The sequence below is a fragment of the Meles meles genome, chromosome X (genome assembly GCF_922984935.1).
Source record: "Meles meles chromosome X, mMelMel3.1 paternal haplotype, whole genome shotgun sequence".
Lineage (NCBI taxonomy): Eukaryota > Metazoa > Chordata > Mammalia > Carnivora > Mustelidae > Meles > Meles meles.
In genome coordinates this window covers 17,425,145-17,448,028 of record NC_060087.1, presented here as the reverse complement: position 1 = coordinate 17,448,028, position 22,884 = coordinate 17,425,145, and the positions used below count along the sequence as shown (strand labels likewise).

General features: G+C 35.8%; 1 protein-coding gene across 5 annotated transcripts in view; it reads right to left on the bottom strand.

Annotated features, from left to right (window-relative positions):
* CNKSR2 (connector enhancer of kinase suppressor of Ras 2) overlaps nt 1-22,884 on the bottom strand; it is a 299,498-nt gene that overhangs the window by 181,239 nt on the left and 95,375 nt on the right. For all 5 annotated transcript variants that reach the window (XM_045996325.1, XM_045996324.1, XM_045996326.1 and 2 more), the window contains exon 4: nt 16,002-16,089. In XM_045996325.1, coding sequence (XP_045852281.1) covers nt 16,002-16,089 — 88 coding nt within the window. The remainder of the gene's footprint in view (nt 1-16,001; nt 16,090-22,884) is intronic.

The following is a 22,884-nucleotide window of genomic DNA, read 5'->3' as shown; positions in this document are numbered from 1 at the left end:
AAAAGAGCAGTGTTATTATTCCCTGACCATTAAACTTTGCACAGACATTTTGTTCTTCCAATAATTTTTATTTTTATTAATACTTTATTTATTTGACAGAGAGAAATCACAACTAGGCAGAGAGGCAGGCAGAGAGAGAGGAGGAGGAAGCAGGCTCCCCACGGAGCAGAGAGCCCGATGCGGGGTTCGATCCCAGGACCCTGGGATCATGACCTGAGCTGAAGGCAGAGGCCTTAACCCACTGAGCCACCCAGGCCACCCCTTCCAATAATTTTTAAATGTCATAAGGAATAGGGTTCATCTAAATAAGGTTTGAGGGAGGGGTACAAAAGTGGACAGAAGAGCCCAGAGCAGTATACTTCAATTCTAAAAGGCAGTTCAGTTGGGAGAGAAAGCAGGAAAATATTTCTGTAGACAGTTTAAATGTGAAGAAACAGAAAGCCTAGTGAGATATTTTGTAGGGTAAGGAGGCCTGTGGAAGACAGTGAAACATTAAAATGGAAATTAACAGTTATATTATTAGTAACTGCTGAATAGCACAACTGTAGACATTTTAAAAGGCATTTTAAAATGCCGTTGGGGATGGCACTTAAACTGTAGCAAGATACACAAAATAGTTACAGAACCAGGACAAATAAAAGTATGTAATCGAACCTTTTCTTTTTTCCTGCTTAGGTACTTTTATAACTCCTACTCTGGCACTACACAGTCTCAACATTATATTCTGTATTCCTTTACAGCTCAGCTTTCCAAATTTGGTATCAAATCAAAACTGCAATTTTAAAGCTACAAAAGCATTCTAAATGATACTCAAATGCACACATGGATTTATTTGGGAAGGCTGAGCAGACTGGACAGTAATGGTAACTTTTTCTAACTCCAAAACTAGCCCTCTCCTCCTAGACTCTGCTCCTCTCCGCAGGAACCTCTCCTTCCCTCCCCTCTTCTTTCCTCTCATCTCCTCTCCCTTCCCCAATTAACTAGCTCATTACCTGTTTCATGGAGGAGACTGGTACTAACACCACTGTTTCCTGCCTCTCCCACTCATCTTCCTGAAGTTGCAAGGGTTAGTAGGAGAAAGGAAAGGAAGAAGCAGATTAAAATTTTAAGGACTAATTGTGTATTTGTAATAATGATGACAGACCTGGATTTCATCGACTTTGAAAAGAATTGTTTTTTTTTTTCTTTTCGTGCTTAATTCTCTTTAGGTCTTCATTGGCATCACAATGAGTTACAGCAGCTAAACCTACAATCTGTAGTCCTTTTTTGGGGAGAATCTTAAGGGGAAATGAGTCCTTTCATTCTTTCAACAAACATTTGTTTGCCAGGCACCAGAGACACAGAAATGCATGAGACAGATACCTGCTTTCACCAAGTCTCCCACAGCAAATCTTTTCTTTTCTTTTTTTTTTTTTTTAAGATTTTATTTATTTATTTGACAGAGAGAGAGATCACAAGTAGGCAGAGAGGCAGGCAGAAAGAGAGGAAGAAGCAGGCTCCCTGCGGAGCAGAGAACCCAATGCAGGGCTCCATCCCGGGACCCTGAGATCATGACCTGAGCCGAAGGCAGTGGCTTAATCCACTGAGCCACCCAGGCGCCCCATCCCACAGCAAATCTTTTCTTAAATGGACTGGTATTACTTTTGATTTTATCTTTAAAAAGAATCATCATGGTATAAGGCAAATGGTCACATATCAGGGACTCTCTCCTGAAGTTTATTTTATCACCTGTAGGGATAAGAATCATGTAACCCATCTTTTTTTTTTTTAAAGATTTTATTTATTTATTTGGCAGACAGAGATCACAAGTAAGCAAAGAGGCAGGCAGAGAGAGAGAGAGAGAGGGAAGCAGGCTCCCTGCTGAGCAGAGAGCCCAATGCAGGGCTCCATCCCAGGACCCTGTGATCATGACCTGAGCTGAAAGCAGAGGCTTTAACCCACTGAGCCACCCAGGCACCCATAACCCATCTTTCTATATCTGCTTCCATGCTCATAACATAGCAACAATGGTAAAAGTTCTATCTTGTCAGGGTCTTTGTGAGAAAATCTTAATAGCCTTTTGAAAGATAAAATACATCATAAGACAGCATGGCAGGGGCGCCTGGGTGGCTCAGTGGGTTAAAGCCTCTGCCTTTCGCTCAGGTCATGATCCCAGAGCCCTGGGATCGAGCCCCGCATCGGGCTCTCTGCTTGGTGGGGAGCCTGCTTCCTCCTCTCTCTCTCTCTGCCTGCCTCTCTCCCTACTTGTGATCTCTGTCTGTCAAATAAATAAATAAAATCTTTAAAAAAAAAAAGACAGCATGGCAAACATACTTTAATTCAGAGAATAGGAAGACAATGAAAGTACATTACATAAATAAGCAATAATACTTTCAGAACAGGATGTAGTACAATTATAAAGATGTGCATGTCCAATTAGCCTTCCATGTAATATATTTAAAAGTAGGCATGTGGGGCGCCTGGGTGGCTCAGTGGGTTAAGCCTCTGCCTTCAGCTCAGGTCATGGTCTCAGGGTCCTGGGATCGAGCCCCGCATGGGGCTCTCTGCTCAGCAGGGAGTCTACTTCCTCCTGTCTCTCTACCTGCCTCTCTGCCTACTTGTGATCTCTCTCTCTCTCTGTCAAATAAATAAATAAAATCTTTAAAAAAATAAAAAATAAAAAAAAATAAAAGTGGGCATGTATCCAAATATCCATGGTCAGGAAAGTGAATAAATATGGAGTAGATACACAATTAAGTATTATATGAAGTGAATGAACTACATAAATGGACAAAACATGAATGAATTCAGAAACACAAATCAAGTGAAACAAGTAATGTGCACAGTGATACCATTTTTTACGAAGCTCAAAGACAACCATAACTAAATGGTATGTTTAAGAGAAATATATAAAACTATTTTAAAGAGGGGTGGCTCATGGTGCAGTTGGTTAAGCCTCCGACTCTTGATTTCAGCTAAGGTCATGACGTCTGGGCTGGGAGACTGAGCCCTGCTCCGGGTTCATGCTCAATGCAGTGCCTGCCTATCCCTCTCCCTTAGCTCCTCCCTCTCCCCTGCACACTTACTGTCTCTCTCTCCCTCCCTCTCTGTCTGTCTAAAATACAATACATGAATAAAATCTTAAAAAAATTATTTTAAGGGGAAAAAAAACAATAAACACCCTGAGAAGAGGTGGGGGTAATGAGATAGGGGAGGAGCACAAATGTAACTAAAACAATACTGGTAATGTTCTCTTATTAGATGACACATTCACAAGTATTTGATTGATTGGTATGCCTCATAACATATATATGACATGCATTCTCTTGCATATATATAAAATATTACATAAATTTTAAAATATAATGCATGGAAGAAAACAGAAGTCTGAGAAATAGTATCCTGCCACTTGCCATGTAAAAGAACTGGGCAAGTATAGTACATCATACCTCCAGTTCTTCTGTTATTGTTGATGGTGATACTGTCTACATCTCTAAAAGTGTTTGGCAAGATGCTCATATATAATATAATATAGTCTAGGTTTTCAAAAAAAAGCTATGAAAACAGTCTATTTCAGGATTCTTTTTCATATCATATATGCAAATTTTTAGGTTTTTTTCATAACTCAGGCTAGTGTCAGAAAGCTGGAAGGATATTAAGTGATTATGTCCCAGTGTTCTAAATAGTGCTTTCCTAAAGTCTTAGCATGCAGTAATCTTATCACTCTTATTTACCTTTTCATCTTGAGCTTTCAGAAAATTTACAACTACCAATAAATATTTTATATCAAGAATGAGGATTTCTCTGTGTGTGTTTATATTTATGTCAGTTATAAAACTGTATTCTAGGCCTTTTAAAAAGATACAGGCATACATATATAATATAATATAATCTCAGTTTTGCAAATTCTATATATTTTTAGTTTTACATTTGTCTTTAGACTAAAAGTCCTCAAGTTATCTGGGCATTATGCTTAATAGTTTTAGATCTAACTTCTGATTCACTATATAAGGACTATATAGAGAAGTTTTAAAAAATACTGGTTTTGCGGGGTGCCTGGGTGGCTCAGTGCATTAAAGCCTCTGCCTTTGGCTCAGGTCATGGTCCCAGGGTCCTGGGATTGAACCTTGTGTCCTCAGGCTCTCTGCTCAGCAGGGGGCCTGTTTCCTCCTCTCTCTGCCTGCCTCTGTGCGTACTTGTGATCTCTGTCAAATAAATAAATAAAATCTAAAAAAAATACTGGTTTTGCTACTTCATGATCAAGTGAAACAGCTGAAGAAAACAAAGGATTAAGTATAATTACACTGAACTAAATATACTGTTTGTTTAAATACAAAGTAAAGAAACCAGAATCACCTTTAATGTTTCCATCAACAAGTATGCTAAGTAATATAATCCATATTGTTTAAAATTTACATATAAAACTTGTCCTGGTTTTCTGTCTGAAATGTCCCAGTTTCAATCTCAAGAGTCCCAGGCTAATTTTCAGGTCACCTAGAATGTCTGATTCAGGAAGGTTTAAACACTAACCCTAATATAGCAAAAATAGTATTTAAAGTTGTGTCTGAGATGAATGAGAGGTTACCCTGGCTGGGCTTTTATAGGTTTTAATACTGACTACATGAACCGTATAATATATACCATGCCTACCCCAGTATAATTTATACCCAACTTTAAAACTTCACATACATTTACTACTTGAATCTTAATATCCCTTTTACAACACACATTATGTAGGACTGAGTATTACACACAGGCATTGTACTTTTATATGTTTTGAGTTCTCCATTTTTTTTTTCCATTTTATTTCTTTTTTCAGCGTAACAGTATTCATTCTTTTTGCACAACACCCAGTGCTCCATGCAAAACGTGCCCTCCCCATTACCCACCACCTGTTCCCCCAACCTCCCACCCCTGACCCTTCAAAACTCTCAGGTTGTTTTTCAGAGTCCATAGTCTCTTATGGTTCGCCTCCCCTCCCCAATGTCCATAGCCCGCTCCCCCTCTCCCAATCCCACCTCCCCCCAGCAACCCCCAGTTTGTTTTGTGAGATTAAGAGTCATTTATGGTTTGTCTCCCTCCCAATCCCATCTTGTTTCATTTATTCTTCTCCTATCCCCCTACCCCCCCATGTTGCTTCTCCATGTCCTCATATCAGGGAGATCATATGATAGTCAAAAGAAATGAAATCTTGCCATTTGCGACGACGTGGATGGAACTAGAGCGTATCATGCTTAGTGAAATAAGTCAATCGGAGTTCTCCATTTTTAACTCTAGGTATTGTGAATATGTGGATGGGATGGCAAGTTCACAGGTGACCAAAATTCGGTCCTGTATTACATCAAAATATCTTCCAAAATATGAAGCACAGTCATCAGTTTGTATTAAAATCTAAAGAGCATCCTAAATTAAATCAAAGTCCTTTTTAAAAAAGCACTCATTCTAGAAATAGGTCTTTCTTTACTGGTACGCAATACTGAAGGTTATCAGAGCATCATTCCTTCTAATTTTTACAGAGTAAAAACTACCTGAGTTCAGTTTCCAAGGGCTTTTTTGCTATATAAGATAATTAAAATGGCCATTTATTAAGCTCCCACTGAATGCCAGATTATGGGCTAGATCAATTTCCACTATTCACAATAAGCCTACCATAATCCAACGAGATATGACCCATTTTTACAAATAAAACAAAATGTATCAGAAGTGAGAAACGATTTGTTAAAGTTCATACACGGTATCAAATAGCAAAGCTAAGATAATGAACTCAGCTATACTTTGTATCAAAGCTCACTACACTATTTTGCCATAAAATAGAAGACTAAATGATATAAAATGTCAACCAAGGGCTGCCTGGGTGGCCTGGCTGGTTAAGTGTCCAACGCTTGATCTAAGCCCAGGTCTTGATCTCAGCATTGTGAGTTCAAGACTCGTGTTGGGCTCCACACTGGGTGAGTGTTTTTCTTAAAAAAATAAGTAAGTAAATAAAATAAAATAAAATAAAATAAAATAAAAATGTCAATCAAGAAGATAAAGCAGGTACTGTTTATACAGATAAGGTATAATGAAGCAAAATATAATAGCTATTGTCAGAAAATTTATAGGCCAAATTTCCTTCCATAAATTTTTAATAAAATTTATTTATTATTTTTAAAGATTTTATAGGGAGATAATGAGAGAGAGCACGAGTGAGGAGGAGAGGGAGAAGTGGGCTCCCGATGAGAAGGGAGCCCATTGTGGGGCTTGATCCCTGGACCCTGGGATCATGATCTGAGCCGAAGGCAGATGCTTAACCAACTGAGCCACCCAGGCACCTCAGTCCTTAACGAAATACATTTTAAAAAGGGCAAATCACTCAATATGTTCATTTATATTTTTATTTAAAATGCATATTTAGAAAACACTTTGTAAACAATTTACTTTCACTGATTTGTATTTAAAATAGTGTAAAGGTAAGAAAAGAGATTAGAAAACATATATACATAATCTAGACTGAGTTGTCCATCAGAAATAAACAATTTCAGTATTGATTTTTGAAGAATATTTTTCCATTTTCTTGAATAAAGATTGAAAAATAAAATAACACCAGTCAGATTGGCTATTATCAAGAAGACAAAAAGTAACAAGTGTTGGTAAGGATAGGAAGAAAAGGGAATACTCCTACACTTTTGGTGGGAATGGAAATTGGTGTCACCACTATGGAAAACACTGGAGGTTCCTCAAAAAATTACAAAAAGAACTATCATATGATCTAGCAATTCCACTTCTGGGTATTTATCCAAAGAAAATGGTAATACCAATTCAAAGAGATACATGTTTATTGCAGCATTATTTACAATAGCTAAGATAAGGAAGCAAACTAAGTGTCTATCCATAGAGGGGTAGATAAAGATGTTGTATAGATATACAATGGAGTACGACTCAGCCATAAAAAAGAATGAACTCTTCTCATGTGCAACAAGATGGATTGACCTAGGGGGCATTATGCTAAGTGAAATAAGTCAGGGAGAGAAAGGCAAATCCTGTATGATTTCTCTTACATGTGGAATCTAAAAAAGCAAGCAAGCAAACAAACAAACACTGAAACAGACTCATAGAAGAAACAAACTGCTGGTTACCAGAGGGCAAAGTCAGGAAGACAAGCAAAATAAGTAAAGGGGATTAAGAGGTACAAACTTGCAGTTATTAAAAAAAGGTAATTCATGGGGATATAATTTACAACATAGGAAATATAGTCAATAATACTGTAATAACTTTGAATGGTGACAGATAGCAACTAGACTTATTGTGAAATTCATCATGTATAGAAATACCAAATCACTATGTTGTATACTTGAAACTAATACGTATTTTATTCAGTTATACTTCAATTTTAAAAATAATAAAAATAACAAGTTTAAAAAATAAAAGAAATAAAATACATCTGATGAGTAAATGTAGAATAAAATGGAACAAATGAATTGTAAAAAAGTCAGACTCACAATTTAAATACAGATATTTATTGTAGGAAAGCTCAAAGCAATAGCACAGCTTTTTCTGGTGCTTAGGTTGGGATGTCTGTAAATATTTTTTATAGTTTACTGTATTTTAAAAGATTAATGAATATTGTCATTTTATAAACCTTTTTTAAAAAAACAAAGTCATAAAGAATACAAAAAAGATAATTCAAAAAGATATATGTAGCCCTATGTTTATTTCAGCATTGTTTACAATAGCCAAAATATAGAAGCAGACCAATGGTCCATCGATAGAAGAATGGATAAACACACACACAATGCAATATTACTTAGCCATAAATACGGCTAAAATCTTGCCATTTGCAACAACATGGATAAATCTAGAGGGTACAATGCTAAGTGAAATAAGTCAGTCAGAGAAAGACAAATACCATATTATTTCACTGATACATGGAATTTAAGAAAACAAAATGGACACAAAAAAGGGATACAAACAGACACTTAAACAGAGAACAAACTGGTGGTTGCCAGCGGGAGATGGATGGGGGGAATGGGTAAAATAGGTGATGGGGAGTAAGAGTATAGTTAGCATGATGAACACTGAGTAACATATAGAATTGTTGGATTATTATATTGTACATCTGAAAATAATGTAACACTGTATATTAATTACACTGGAATTTTTAATAAGTCCTAATATGAATGATGTGGTAAAATAAAATGCATAAAACTAAATATGAAATAAAATAAGCAAAATGATGACAAGAATTTTCTTTGAGTGGAAGGATTACAAGCAATGTTCTTTTTATTTTCAAAACTTCAAATTTTTCCATAAAGCATATATTACTTCTGTAATTTTTAAAGAAATAGAAAAAATTATACTATAAGATGTACTATATATAAACCTTTATATTGATGGCATAAAACATCAATGGAATGAATGCGAGCAAAGATCATAAGAACTCAACATCTAAATGAAATTTCAGTTCTTGATGATGATTCAGTTAAGATTTTTTGAACAGTACATGCTATTTCTTTAAATTTTGAAGGATGGAGAAGGAAAGTGTTGATCGAGCAGTAGGTAACAATTGCACACTTAAAACAGGACCTTTTATGAAAAGTTTCTAGAATTTCCTTTTTCTTTGCATTTGCATTCAAAAGTTAATTTAAACAATCTCATGTGAAAGACTACTGATCTTTTCTCTTTTTTACCCAACTTTCATCTGGGAATGGTAAGCTAAGGTAATGTTTCAAACACTATTCAAAAAGCCAGTGATATCCAAGGACTGAGAAAATGGATCTAAAAAGGTTGGAAAATGAGTAAGCCCTTAAGAATACAGCAAGACATTTTAATATACACAATTTAGAGGAGACATTTCAGGTAAAAGTAAATTACCAGAACCTGGTATACAACATTTCAAAATCTGACCTACAGTGTTTCATAACCTGTTGAAATTTTTCTGTCAGCATGTAATCAGATTTCACTGTAGATGCAGCTAAAGAAAAGGAACACCAAATGCAGAAAAAAAAATCTGTATATTTACTATTTAAAACAAAGTTGTTATTCTAATTCCTTTTATCAAGTCTCTATTTCCCACCCATTCCTTTTGTTTTTTACTTTCCTTTTGTTTTTTACTTTACTTCACATTTGTGAACCATTTTTAGTCTACTTGGATTCTCATAACAGAATTACTTGTTTATAGATGGCACAAGTAAATGCACACGGTTTGTCATAGACCAATAGGGCTAAGCCTCAAGTCTCCCAATATTCACGGTCCCTACCGTTGGTCCTTTGCTTCAAGTATTCTGAATTCCACCAAAACTTCACTTACAAACTGATATTTTGTGTCCATTTCTTTTTTTTTTTTAAAGATTTTATTTATTTATTTGACAGACAGAGATTACAAGTAGGCAGAGAGGCAGGCAGAGAGAGAGGAGGAAGCAGGCTCCCTGCTGAGCACAGAGCAGGATGTGGGGCTTGATCCCAGGACCCTGGGATCATGATCTGAGCCAAAGGCAGAGGCTTTAACCCACTGAGCCACCCAGGCGCCCCTTGTGTCCATTTCTTAACTAGCGACAATCTAATCATTTTTGTGTTTGAAGTGGAAAATATAAAAACGGCACAGTAGAATAATTTTCGATCGAACTGCTACCTGTTAGGGCAGGCATCATAGAAATTATTTCAATACTGACAAGAAGTAAATGGGTGCTGGAGCACCTGGGTGGCTCAGTCAGTTAAGAATCTGCCTTTGGCTCAGGTCATGATCCTGGGGTCCTGGGATTGAGTCCTGTGCCTTGGGGACTGCTCAGTGGGGAGTCTCTCTGCCTCCCCCCACCCTTGTGACTTGTACTTGGCCTCTCTCTTTCTCTCACCCACTCTCTTTCTCTCTCAAATAAGTAAGTAAGTAAGTGCATTATACCTGTCTCATTTTCCTGATTCTGTTTCTGACAGTGCTCTAAATGAAGCTTCGGTTCTCTGAGAATTCTTTCCATTTACGATTTTAAAACTAGTTTCCCCTTTTTCTCAAATGTGTTATTACAACCAACCTTATGTGGAAAGGAAAAAGTGTTGAGGGAGGGTTCTTTTTAAAAGATTTTAAATATAATTATCTAAACTCATCACAACTGTAAATAATTAAAACAAATATAGTAGATTAAATCAATTCCTCCAAACAGAGCTTGTTAAAAGAAATTTATAGTCTCTTTCTCCTCTAATGTTAACACCACTTTAAATATAGGTAGCCGATATCAAGAGGCACTTTCCACTTACTTCATAGTACCACCCCTTTGTGTTAAGAAGGGGAAAAAAGCTATTTGTGACAGTTTATTTTTAGATATTGATCATCTCCTCTTGCTGCAAAGGGAATAAAAATAATTAAAGTTGAGTGAAAAATAATTTGAAGTACAGCATATTTCAAAGCGTAACTATCATCATAACTGTTCAGATGAGATTTCTTGAAAGCCTGGTAATAAATGCATGCCCTAGATATATTTTTTTAAATCTATACTTTGCTTATTCCAATTGGCCTTTTTTACTGGTAGCTTAAGTTTAATTCCTGTCTTCTGATACTGCGTATAATTCCAAATGAATGCAGTGATTAGTGTGTATACAATGGCTGAATGAGATCATTAGATGGACACTGACTGTAAACTGCATCATTTATTTTAAAATATAGTAAGTAGGGCACCTGGGGGGCTCAGACATTAAGTGTCTGCCTTTGGCTCAGGTCATGATGCCAGTGTGCTCAGATTGGCCCACGTTGAGCTCCCTGCTCAGTGGGAATGCTGCATCTCTCTCTGCCACTCCCCCTGCTTGTGTTCCCTCTCTCACTTGCTCTCTCTTTGTCAAATAAACAAATAAAAATCTAAAAAATATATATATAGTAAGTAATTGTCTATGCTGTGCTCTTTTATCAAAGTATTACTTTAATGTATATAGCATTCATTATTTTCTGACATTCAAATTCATTTTAGAAAATACAGAAGATAGGGGGTATGGAGAGGGTGGTTGCATTATGGACATAGGGGAGGGTATGTGCTATGGTGAGTGCTGTGAAGTGTGTAAGACTGATGATTCACAGACCTGTACCTCTGGGGCAAATAATACATTACATGTTAATAAAGATAAGTAAAACAAAAGAAAATACAGAAAATAAAGGAAAGTAGTCTAAATGAAAATCTCTCATAATTTCATTATCAGGAAACAACACCTACTTTTAAAAAAGATTTTATTTATTTATTTGAGAGAGAGAGAGACAGAGACAAAGATAACAACAGAGAGCACCAGTGGGGAGGAGAGGGAGAATCACACTTCCTGCTGAGCAGGGAGCCGGATGTGGGCTTGATTCCAGGACCCTGGGATCATGACCTGAGTGCGAGACAGATGCTTAGCCAACTGAGACACCCAGGTGCCCCAGTAAACACCTATTTTATTTCATTATTTTATCCATCAACATCATTCCTATTGTTACGATAGGCAGTAACAGACAAGAGCCCAGAAAAACCCAATACCAAAGATATGACATCATGTAACAGGAGAAAAATAAGAGATTATTTAAGAGATGATTTATAAACACTAATATATCATGCTTATAATTAGTTTTCCTCTAAAAGACATGTCCTGTTAGTATTTTATATTTACATAGTGTTTCAGAAGTTTTGTTCATTTTCATCCTAGCACTGGAAAGTTATGTTATGTTATGAGGATCTATTCTCTTATTTTAACTCATGAATAAACTAAGATGTAAAGTGATGGCTATCTCTGGATATTTCTGGGGTTCTTTATATAACTAGCAGAGATAGAACTAAAGTAGATGACATAAAATGAGTAACACTTCAAGCATTTAATTCCAACTCTTTCTTGGAAGAGTATAAATGAGCATGTGCTAGCCATAGGGGACATCTGGGTCTCAGGTCAATTTATTTTAACAAGGATGTAATTGGCACCTACTATATATGAAAATGAACAAAACAACATTCTTGTCTTCAAGGAGTTCATAATCTAATAGAAATCAGACAGTTATTATTCATAGCAGAATATAACTGCCATAGGTGAGATATGAAATGCTATGTAAAGTAAGATCAAGGGATTTCTACATTTGCCCACACAACAAAGAATTATAGCTAATAAGTCAACAAAGAAGACAAAATATAGTAACAAAAATAATTAATAAAATGTACACAGAAAAAATAAAGAACAAAGAACAGATGGGAAACATAGAAGACAAACAGCCAGGTAGTATATTTGATCCCAACCGAATAAATAGTAACATTAAATATAAATGGCCTAAGTAGGAAGAAGGTACAAAGAGTTGTGGGAAATAGTAACAGTTTCACGAATAAGGCACTTCCTAGAGGCTTTAAAGAATAGAACATAATTCTACCAGGCTGAGATAAGAAAATATATGGATTATGTCCTGAGGAGATCCCGCACCCTAGAAAGATGAGACTACAAAATCTATTTTACACAATAACTCATCCACATGAACTAGACTACGATTAAAATATATGGGAGTACTGGAAGATAAAACTGAAATTATGGTAGGACCCTGCTTGGAATCCCCATGAATTCCAAAGAAAAGAGTTTCTAATCAATTTGGAAATCAGAAGAAAATTGCTAAAAATAACAAAATTAAAGCTGGGCTTTGGTATGACCATATGACAATGATAGATTCTATACTTATAAGTAAATTAAATCAGGATGTCATGAAAATATGTTTTGTTAAGGGAAATTGGTATCTTAACATTTCCTTTAAGGTACAACAGAGTAGGGGCACCTGAATGGCTCAGTCAGTTAAGCGTCTGCCTTTGGCTCAGGTCATGGCCCCAAGGTCCTGGGATCAAGTCCTGAGTCTGGCTCCCTGATCTGTGGGGAGTCTGCCCCTGTGCTCTCTCTCTCACTCAAATAAATAAGTAAAATCTTAAAAAAAAAAAAAGGTACAACAGAGAAGACCTAGTTAAAGTAGATGATTTAAGATATCCGGTCAGGCGCATGTTGGGATGGCAAGGCAAGAACCAAAACCAGCTAGGTACAGAGGTTTTTGTTCAGAAGCATCTTAAAGGTGACACATGGAACAGTACATGTCATGGGAAAATGAGAGAGAGTTAGAAGGAACTGTGACATATATTACAAGCTGCTGAACTTCAAAAAATAGAAACAGGTAGTGTTATAGCAACATGTCCTATGAAGGGCAAGGCGTTATCTTTAGAACAGAGTGTACAATGGGTGGAAAGTACAGAAGGTCCTTCTACATCTGAGCATATTTGGAGTATTTTAATTATTTGGAGTATTTTCAGTAATTCTGTATGTGGTCAAGTCAGAATGTACACACAGTTCAACTTGTGAAAACATCTCTCTACTCTACCTAATGTTTCCTGACCTGTAAAGAGAAAGACTTAAACCCATTAATGCCTTGAAGCAGATTCCTAAGGAGAATGTCAGGCTACACAGTGTAAGCTGTTAGAGGTCCTACTGAGAGCATAAACAGCCTCTGAGGGTAGTATCAGAATGGCATATGTTTATTGTGAAGTAGCTTTCAATAGCAGATATTCATACATTCTGGGCACAAAAGCTGAACCACTTGTCACCTGGATAGTAGATTCTTAAAATAGCAGACTGGGTAGGAGTTGGTTGGTCATATCTGACATAAACCACACTTTTGCCACCAGACCATCTCTCAACAGAATATCTTAATTCACTGAAAATAATTTCAGACCTTCTTCTCAATGTAACACTTGAAGGTTAGAAAAGGTATGCTCTGGAACCTGTAAGTCCTAAACAGAGAAAACTCTCCATTTATGACCTCACTCTATACTTAAAGCTAATTTTTCTTCTCAAGATCACTTTGTTGATCCCCTTTTGATATGGGAAAACATTCTGTATTAATCAAGTGAAAATGAATATATCCGAGTACTCTTTGTCAAGAAAACAACATAATTGCCATTTAGATTTGCACTCTCCGTATATAAAGCAACAGAGTTGTCCAATTACTCAAAAGCAAACTTTAAATAGGACATTTAGGTCCAGATGTTTGGAGGAGAGGAAAGAACTGAAAAACACCACTTTCTGTCATAATTATGCTTGGAAATGAAGTTATCTTGCAAGCTGATATCAGACGGATTACATTCTCATAGAACTGACAATAAATAGGAGTTTCTCATGTATAAAAAGTTAAAAAATATATATTTTTAATCCTCACACTTAATTCTACCTTATATCAATTGTTTTCGGTGTCATGTATACATAAAAAGCTTACATAACAAATATAATACAGTTATCACAGATCTGGATATGGAGCACTTAGTAATTCTTATTTTATTAGGTTTGCTTAATACAGATTGCTACTGAGCACATATCTATATTAAAATGCTATGCAAAATTATCATACAAATACTGTGCAATATATATCCCTAAATCAGAGGAATTTCTAATAATCTGTTATCCATACCTCAAATCTTTGGTTTAGTTTAATGCCTTTAAAAGAAACAGAGTTGTAGAAAATACATTTTTAAGAAATGTCATTGATAATAGAAAACTATAAGAAAAATAACCCATAGATTATATTAATGCACTCCTGGGCACTAGAACAATGCAGGAAAACCAGAATCACCTGAAAAACTAGCAAACATGCAGATACCTGGGAACTTCCCACAGTACATTTCAGATATATGCCAAGTATCTGAATTTCTAACAGGTTTTCATGTGCTGATAATGCTGCTCATCTGTAGACCACCCTGGCCTAGCACTGCCCTAGAACACAGGTCAGCTAAGACGGCCTATGGGCCAAATTCACCCTGTAGCCTTTTTTTTTCAAAACATGTTTTACAGACACTTAACCACCCCCATCCATTCACGCATTGTCTCTTGGCTCCTTTTGGTCTACAACAGAGTTGAGTAGTTGCAACACACCCTGATAGCCTACACTACACAGCCTATAAAAACTTAAATCCTCAATATCTGATTCTTTTAGAAAAAGTTTCTTGACCCTTGTCCTAAAATGCCACTCTTCTCCCCATTATCCAGTTGAGATTTTTGAAATTTGGAAGTTAAATTTACTGCTATCAAATATAAAGACATGCAGTGAGACTGTTAATATATCTCAAAGCTCATAAAAACGTTCACAATCTCCACGCATGTCTGAGTAACCATGAGTTGCTTTCTCACTGCCATGATAAAATCCTGATAAATGTCCGATGTGTTCCACAATTAAAAGTCATGAACTTACTCTTCTTCCTATAATTATCCCTGGTAATAAAGGACAGGGGGTAGAAGAATAAATCATCAGCTTCCCCAGTAATCTTCTATATCATCTTATTTTCTCGTCTGCTTTCTTTCTGCATCACTGGATAGGTTAACAAATGCTGGGTCTTGAGAACACAGTGGCAACAGGCTGCCACTGGGGCTTAAGCAGCATGGTAACAGTGGGCTTCAGACTTCACAGATGTGTTTTATTATTACCTTTAATTAAATATTGTAAAATATGTACTAGTCAATTTACCACTATAATGTTTCTTCATACCTTGTCCTAGGCTTGATTCAAACATTTATATTAGTTGCAGCACTCCTGAAAGCATTTGATTTGGGGATCCCTAGGTTGGATAATATTTCAAGTAAAAAACCAGGACATGTAAATAGATCACTGTTAAAAGCCGTTATGTATATTTTCTCATATGTGCAATATATATAAGGGAAACTAACTGTTGTAGTAATAAAGAACAGTGCCTTAGAGCAAAAGTTTTAGACTGTTATCTAAATGGGGCAATTTCATTTTGTGAAAGGAAGTACAACCCTTCCCACTAAAACGTGAGACTACCAGACCTACAATCTAACAGTGATTTCTCTAGAGGTTCAGTTTACTTTTTAACATCTTCTGGTAAATAAAAAGCTTGCTTGTTGGGCTACATGAATAGTTTCTCAAATCATATATAAGTTAATTTAGAACCAATTGTCTTAGAGCAAGAAACTCCCAAACCAGTATGTTATAAACTATTGGTAAAAAGGAATACTTTGCATTGTTAGAGTATGAAATAGATAATAAATTAACAGAAAGAAAGGTTATCAGCTAATACCTGTTGCACTATTGTTGTCAATTCCAAGCAGAGCTGTATGACATTATTCCTTGTAACTGAGTAGTCTGTGACAGCAGCAAATGGTGACCTAGGAAGGGAAAAGGAAAATTGTGATTAATAGGAACAGATTTGGGGGCACCTGTGTGGCTCAGTCATTAAATGTCTGCCTTTGGCTCAGGTCATGATCCCAGGGGGGATCAAGCCCTGCATCAGTCTCCCTGCTTGATGGGAAGCCTGCTCCTGCCTCTCCCATTCCCCCTGCTTATATTCCCTCTCTCACTGTGTCTCTCTGTCAAATAAATAAATAAAATCTTTAAAAAAAATAGGAATAGATTTTGAAAGTCCCCAAATGCAATAGTCTTAAGTCAAGATCTTGAATGATAGGAAATGAGTTGTTCTAAAGTTCACATAGCGACAAAAAGTATTCAGATTTTAGAAAAAATTTTTATTACATATTTTAGATAAAAATTCAGAGATTTTATTTTTAAAATTATTTTATTTATTTTTAATTCAGAAATTAGAAGAGAAGTAAATTCAAGAAACATAATGTTTACTTTTCTTTTTTTTTCTCTAAAAATTTATTTATTTATTTTAGAGAAAGAGAGAGTATGTGGCAAAGAGGGGCAGAGGGACAGAGAGAATCTCAAGCAGACTGACTCAGGGCTTGATCTCACAACCCAGAGATCTTGACCTAAGCAGAAACCAAGACTTGGAAGCATAACTGACTGCACCACCCAGGCACCCCAAGAAACATAATGTTTGCTTTTCATCAAATTTCTTTTTTTAGTCTGTAATATTTATTGGTTCTTTGGTACCTATAAGGTCTCTTCACTATACCTAAAATAAAACAAATGAAGGAGTACTTTAAACAAAGACAATATTTTAGTTTATTTTCAAGTGAAGATTCTGAATACAGTATCTTCTTGAAACATTCATGATTCAGAGCTAGTAATGAGAGCTAAAACTTACTGAGGACATATTATGTGCCAGGTACTCTTCTAAATGCTTTACATGTAATAAATTATTTTCACAAAGCTTCTATGTAGTAGGCACCACGATTATTCCCATTTAACATATGAGAACACTGAGATACAAAAAGGTTAAGTGGCAGCTAGTAAGTGGGAGAAGCTGGAATTCAAACCAAGGAAGTCTGAACCCACACTCCACAGAGTTAAACACTAATATACTGCCTCTATGAACTTACTTACTAGGTTTTACCTTGTACTAAACCAATTATTAATGTCACTTCACATTCTTTTTTCAAATAATGTGGTAGACAAATAATAAATATTAAGGTTTATATTTACAAGGTTGTCAGAAACAAATAGCAGCAGTCTTTTTTTTTTTTAAAGATTATTTATTTGACAGAGAGAGATCACAAGTAGATAGAGAGGCAGGCAGAGAGAGAGGGAAGCAGGCTCCCTGCTGAGCAGAGAGCCCGATGCGGGACTCGATCCCAGGACCCTAAGATCATGACCTGAACCGAAGGCAGCGGCTTAACCCACTGAGCCACCCAGGCGCCCCAGCAGCAGTCTTTCTTACCAAGTGTTTTGCCACCAAAAGAATTCATAGTGACTTTCCATTACTTCTTATCCACATTCACCTGTGAATGTCCATCAGGTTTCTTAAGGCCAAATCTTACAGGATTTGGGAGGCTCAGTTTAATGAAAAGAAAATAAAATCACTAATACAAAAGAAGGCATGGAGGTGAAAATTTAGTGAAATTATTGCATCCTTAGTGCTTTAGACCTCCTTCTATTTGATATCTCTTCAGGCAATTTACTAAGAATGCATATATGGAACTGCTTCTGGGTTATAAATAATTTGTTTCTTCTAGCAAACTCTACAACACAAGTACCTCCCACTCTCACACAGGTCTGTGTAAGAGATATCCTTTATTGGTTACATTTTTTTAAACCTATTTTGCACTTACATATTTTTGATGTTGGCCATTCTGTTAGCTATATAATTTGAATTCCCCCAAAATATTTCTTCTTTTTTAAAGTTTTTATTTTAATCACCTGTTGCTCATCATGACCAGTGCACTCCTTAATCCTCATTAACTATTTCACCCATCCCCCGACCCATCTCTCCTCTGGTAACCACCAGTTTAGTTTGTTCTCTAGAGTCTGTTCCTCGCTTTGTCACCTTTCTTTCCCCTTTGCTCATTTGTTGTTGTTTTTTTTCTTGAATTCCACACGAGTAAAATCATATGGCATTTGTTTTTCTCTGACTTATTTTACTTAGCATCACATCCTCCAGGTCCATTTGTGTTGTTGAAAATGGCAAAATCTCCTTCTTCTTATGGCTGAATAATATTCCATTGTATATATACACCACTTCTCCTTTATCCATTCATCTATCCATGGACACTTCAGTTGCTTCTATATTTTAGTTATTGTAAATAATGCTGCAGTAAACATAGGAGTGACTCTATCTTTTTGAACTAGTGTTTTTGTATTCTTTGGGTAAATACCCAGTAGTGGAATTACTGGATCCTATGGTAATTGTACTTTTAATTTTTTGAGGAATCTCCATCCTATTTTCTACAGTGGCCACACCAGTTTGCATTCCCAACAGTGCTTGAGTGCTCCTTTTTCTCCTCATCCTCACCAATACCTGGTGTTTCTTGTGTTGTTGATCTTAGCCATTCTGACAGGTATGATGTGATATCTCATTGTAGTTTCAATTTGCATTTCTCTGATGATCAGTGATGTTGAGCATCTTTTCATGTGTCTGTTGGCCATCTGGATGTCTTCTTTGGAAAAATCTCTCTTTATGTCTTCTGACCATTTTTTAATTAGATTATTTGTTTTCTGGGTGTTAAGTTTTATAAGTTCTTTATGTATTTTGGATACTAACCTGTTATCAGATACATCATTTGCAAACATCTTATCCCATTCCATAAGTTACCTTTTAGTTTTGTTGTTCCCTTCACTATGCAGAAGCTTTTTATTTTGATGTAGTCCCAGTAGTTTATTTTTGCTTCTCTCCCTTGCCTCAGTCGACATATTTAGAAAGAAGTTGCTACAGTCAATGTCAGAGAAATAACCGCCTATATTTTTTTCTAGGATTTTTATGGTTTTAGGTCTCATATTTAGGTCTTTAATCCCACCAAGGTGTTTTATCTACGTTTATTCTATTTATTACCTATATCTAATAGTTATCTGTATTTCCTGAGTGGGTTTCTAATCGGTAATGATACTGAAAAACCTCATATGCATATTTCCTATCCATATATATATAGTCTTCAGTGAAATGGCTCCTCACACCCTTAGTCCATTTGCTTTTGGATTTTTAGTATTCCTACTGCTGAATTTAGAGAGTTCCTAACACATTTTGTATGCAAATTATTTGTTGAATAGGTGACCTGTAATATTTCTTCTCAGTCTATGGCTTGTCTTTCCATCCTCTTAACAGGATCTTTAGCATACCAGGTTTTTAATTTTAATGAGGTCAAACTTAATAATTTTTTCTGGATTATACCTTTAGTCCTATATCTCAGAAAATCTTCACATGATCAGAAGTCATATTTTCTTATGAAAGTTTTATAGTTTTATGTTTTACCTTTAGATCTGTGGTCCATTTTTGAGTCAATTTTTACATAAGTTATAAGGTCTGGGTTGAGTTTCACTTTCTCCCCTATGCCTATCCAACTGCTCCAAAACCATTTGTGAAAGGCTATCCATTCCCCACTGTCAAAAATCAGCTAACCAGACCTATAAAGGAACAGTCTGGACTCTCTCGAAGACTATCCAGTCACCAACAACAGTTTTGATTACTATAGTTATATAATACTTCAAACTGAGTAATATCTTTTTCAAAACTGATATACAGCTCCAGTTTTTTTCTTTTTAATATAAACTTAGAATCATAAAGTCTGTGGCTATACAAAAATCCTGCTGGAATTTTCATATGAATTTCATTATACCTGTAGGGAAACTTGAGAATGGATATTTTTACTGAGTCTTCCAATCCTTCCAATCCTTCCAATGAACACAGTATACAGCATGCATCTCCATTTATTTATATCTTGTTTGATTTCCTGTATCAGTGTTTTATAGTTTTCACATACTGATCCTATAGATATTTTGCTAAATTTATGTATAGGCAACTCACTACTTTTGAAGCAACTGTAAATTGTACTATGTTTTTAATTTTGGTTTCTAGTTATTCATTGTTAGTATACAGGAATCTAATTAATTTTTGTGTGTGGACTTTGTATCCTACAACTTTGCTATTTACTTATTAGTTCTAACAGTTGTTTTGTAGATAGGTTGGAATTTTCTATCCAAGGATATATATATATAATCTGCAAATAGGGGAGGTTTTATTTTTTCATTCTAATCTCTAGGCCTTTTGTTTCCTTTTTTTTGCCTATGGCTCTGGATATGACATCCAATAGGTTATTAAATTGGAGGGATGAGAGCAGATAGTATTACCCTATTCCCAGTCTTAGGAGGAAAGCATTCAATATTTCATAATGCAAGTGTAAGTTTAGCTGTTGCATTTTATATATGCTTTATATCAAGGTCAGATATTACTAGTCTGTTCTTACCTTGCTGAAAATTTTTCTAAAGGATGGGTATAGGATTCTGCCAAATGCCCTTTTTTATATTAACTGTTAGGACCATATGATTTTCATTCTTTAACCCACTGATGTGGTGGATTACCCTGGTTTATGTTTGAGTGTTAAGGCAGCATTGCATACTTGAGATAACTCCTACTTAGTCATGGTGTATAATTTTATTTATATATGGTTGGATTGGGTCTACCAATATTTTGTGGAGGATTTTAACATGTAAGTTAACAAGTTAACATGTAAGTTCGTAAGATACCGGTCCACTGTTTTCTTTTTTTGTACTGTTTTCATCGAGTATTGGGATCAGGATCATGATCATCTCATAAAATGAGATGGGAAGAATTACCTACTGATCTATCTTCTGGAACAGTGTGTGAATTGGTATTATTTCCTCTTTAAACATATAGTAGAATTCACCAAGGAAATCATCTGGGCCTGGACCTTTTATACCCCAACAAAAAATGTTTCTAAGTACAATTCAAATTCTTTAATATTCAAAGGATTATTCATAATATTTCATCTTAAGTAAATTTTGGTTTGTGTTTTTCAAGGAACTGAAATTGGTCAATTTCATCTAAGCTGTAAAATTTATGTATGAAGACCTATTTGTAGTATTCCTTCATGATCCTTTTATTTTGATTAACTTTTCCACTGTGTTTTCAGTTTCAACGATTTTTAATCCTTTGTCATTATTACCCTGTTTTGCTTGCTTTAGTTTTATTTTGCTCTTATTTTTCTATTTTCTTTTATTATAAAAACACTTATCACAAAATTTACCCTTACAAAACCTTAGGTGTACAAGATGGTATTGTTAACTACAGGAACAGTATTAACTAAGGTTAACTACAGGTACAAAATTTTATATGAGACCTCTAGAAATGTTCATCTTGCTTAACTGAAAATTTATACACATTGATTAGTGATTATTTCCCCAGTTTCTTAAAATGGAAGCTTAGCTGATTGATGAGATTTTTTTTCTGATATAACCATTCAGTACTATAAATTTTTCTTTTATCACTGTGTGCCACAAAAGTTATGATTCATTCTCTTCTCATTCTGTTTAATATATTTTTTACTTCCCTTGAGACTTTCTCTTTTATCCATGGACTACTGGAAATGTGTTGTTTGATTTCTAGTTTGATTCCATTATGGTTAGAAATATACTCTAACAGGATTTTAATTCTTTTTTTTTAAAGATTTTATTCATTTATTTGACAGACAGAGATCACAAGCAGGCAGAGAGGCAGGCAGAGAGAGAGGAAGGGAAGCAGGCTCCCTGATGTGCAGAGAGACTGATGCGGGGCTCAATCTGGGGCTCAATCCCAGGACTCTGGGATCATGACCTGAGCTGAAGGCAGAGGCTTTAACCCACTGAGCCACCCAGGTGCCCCTGGATTTTAATTCTTTTAAATGTGTCAAAGTATGCTTTATGATGCAGATGTGGTCTATCCTGGTGAATATTCCAACAGGCACTTAAAATGAATTTATATTCTGCTCTTTTTGGATGAAGTATTCTTTTTTTTTTAAGATTTTTATTTTTTTATTTGACAGAGAGATAGAGAGAGAGTACAAGTAGGCAGAGAGGCAGGCAGATGGAGAGGGAGAAGCAGGCTCACTGCTGAGCAAGGAGCCCGATGTGGGACTCAATCCCAGGACCCTGGAATCATGACCTAAACCGAAGGCAGCCACCCAACCAACTGAGCCACCCAGGTGCCCCTGGATTTTAATTCTTTTAAATGTGTCAAAGTGTGCTTTATGATGCAGATGTGGTCTATCCTGGTGAATGTTCCAACAGGCACTTAAAAAGAATTTATATTCTGCTCTTTTTGGATGAAGTATTCTTTTTTTTTTTTAAGATTTTTATTTTTTTATTTGACAGAGAGATAGAGAGAGAGTACAAGTAGGCAGAGAGGCAGGCAGATGGAGAGGGAGAAGCAGGCTCACTGCTGAGCAAGGAGCCCGATGTGGGACTCAATCCCAGGACCCTGGGATCATGACCTAAACCGAAGGCAGCCACCCAACCAACTGAGCCACCCAGGTGCCCCTGGATTTTAATTCTTTTAAATGTGTCAAAGTGTGCTTTATGATGCAGATGTGGTCTATCCTGGTGAATGTTCTAATGGGCACTTAAAAAGAATTTATATTCTGCTCTTTTTGGATGAAGTATTCTTAAAAATGTCAATTATATAATGTTTTTATGGTGGTATTCAGTTCTTCTAATCCTTACTGAATTTATGTCTGGTAGTTTTATCAATATCAAGAGAGTGGATATGAAATACCCAATTATAACTGTGGATTTGT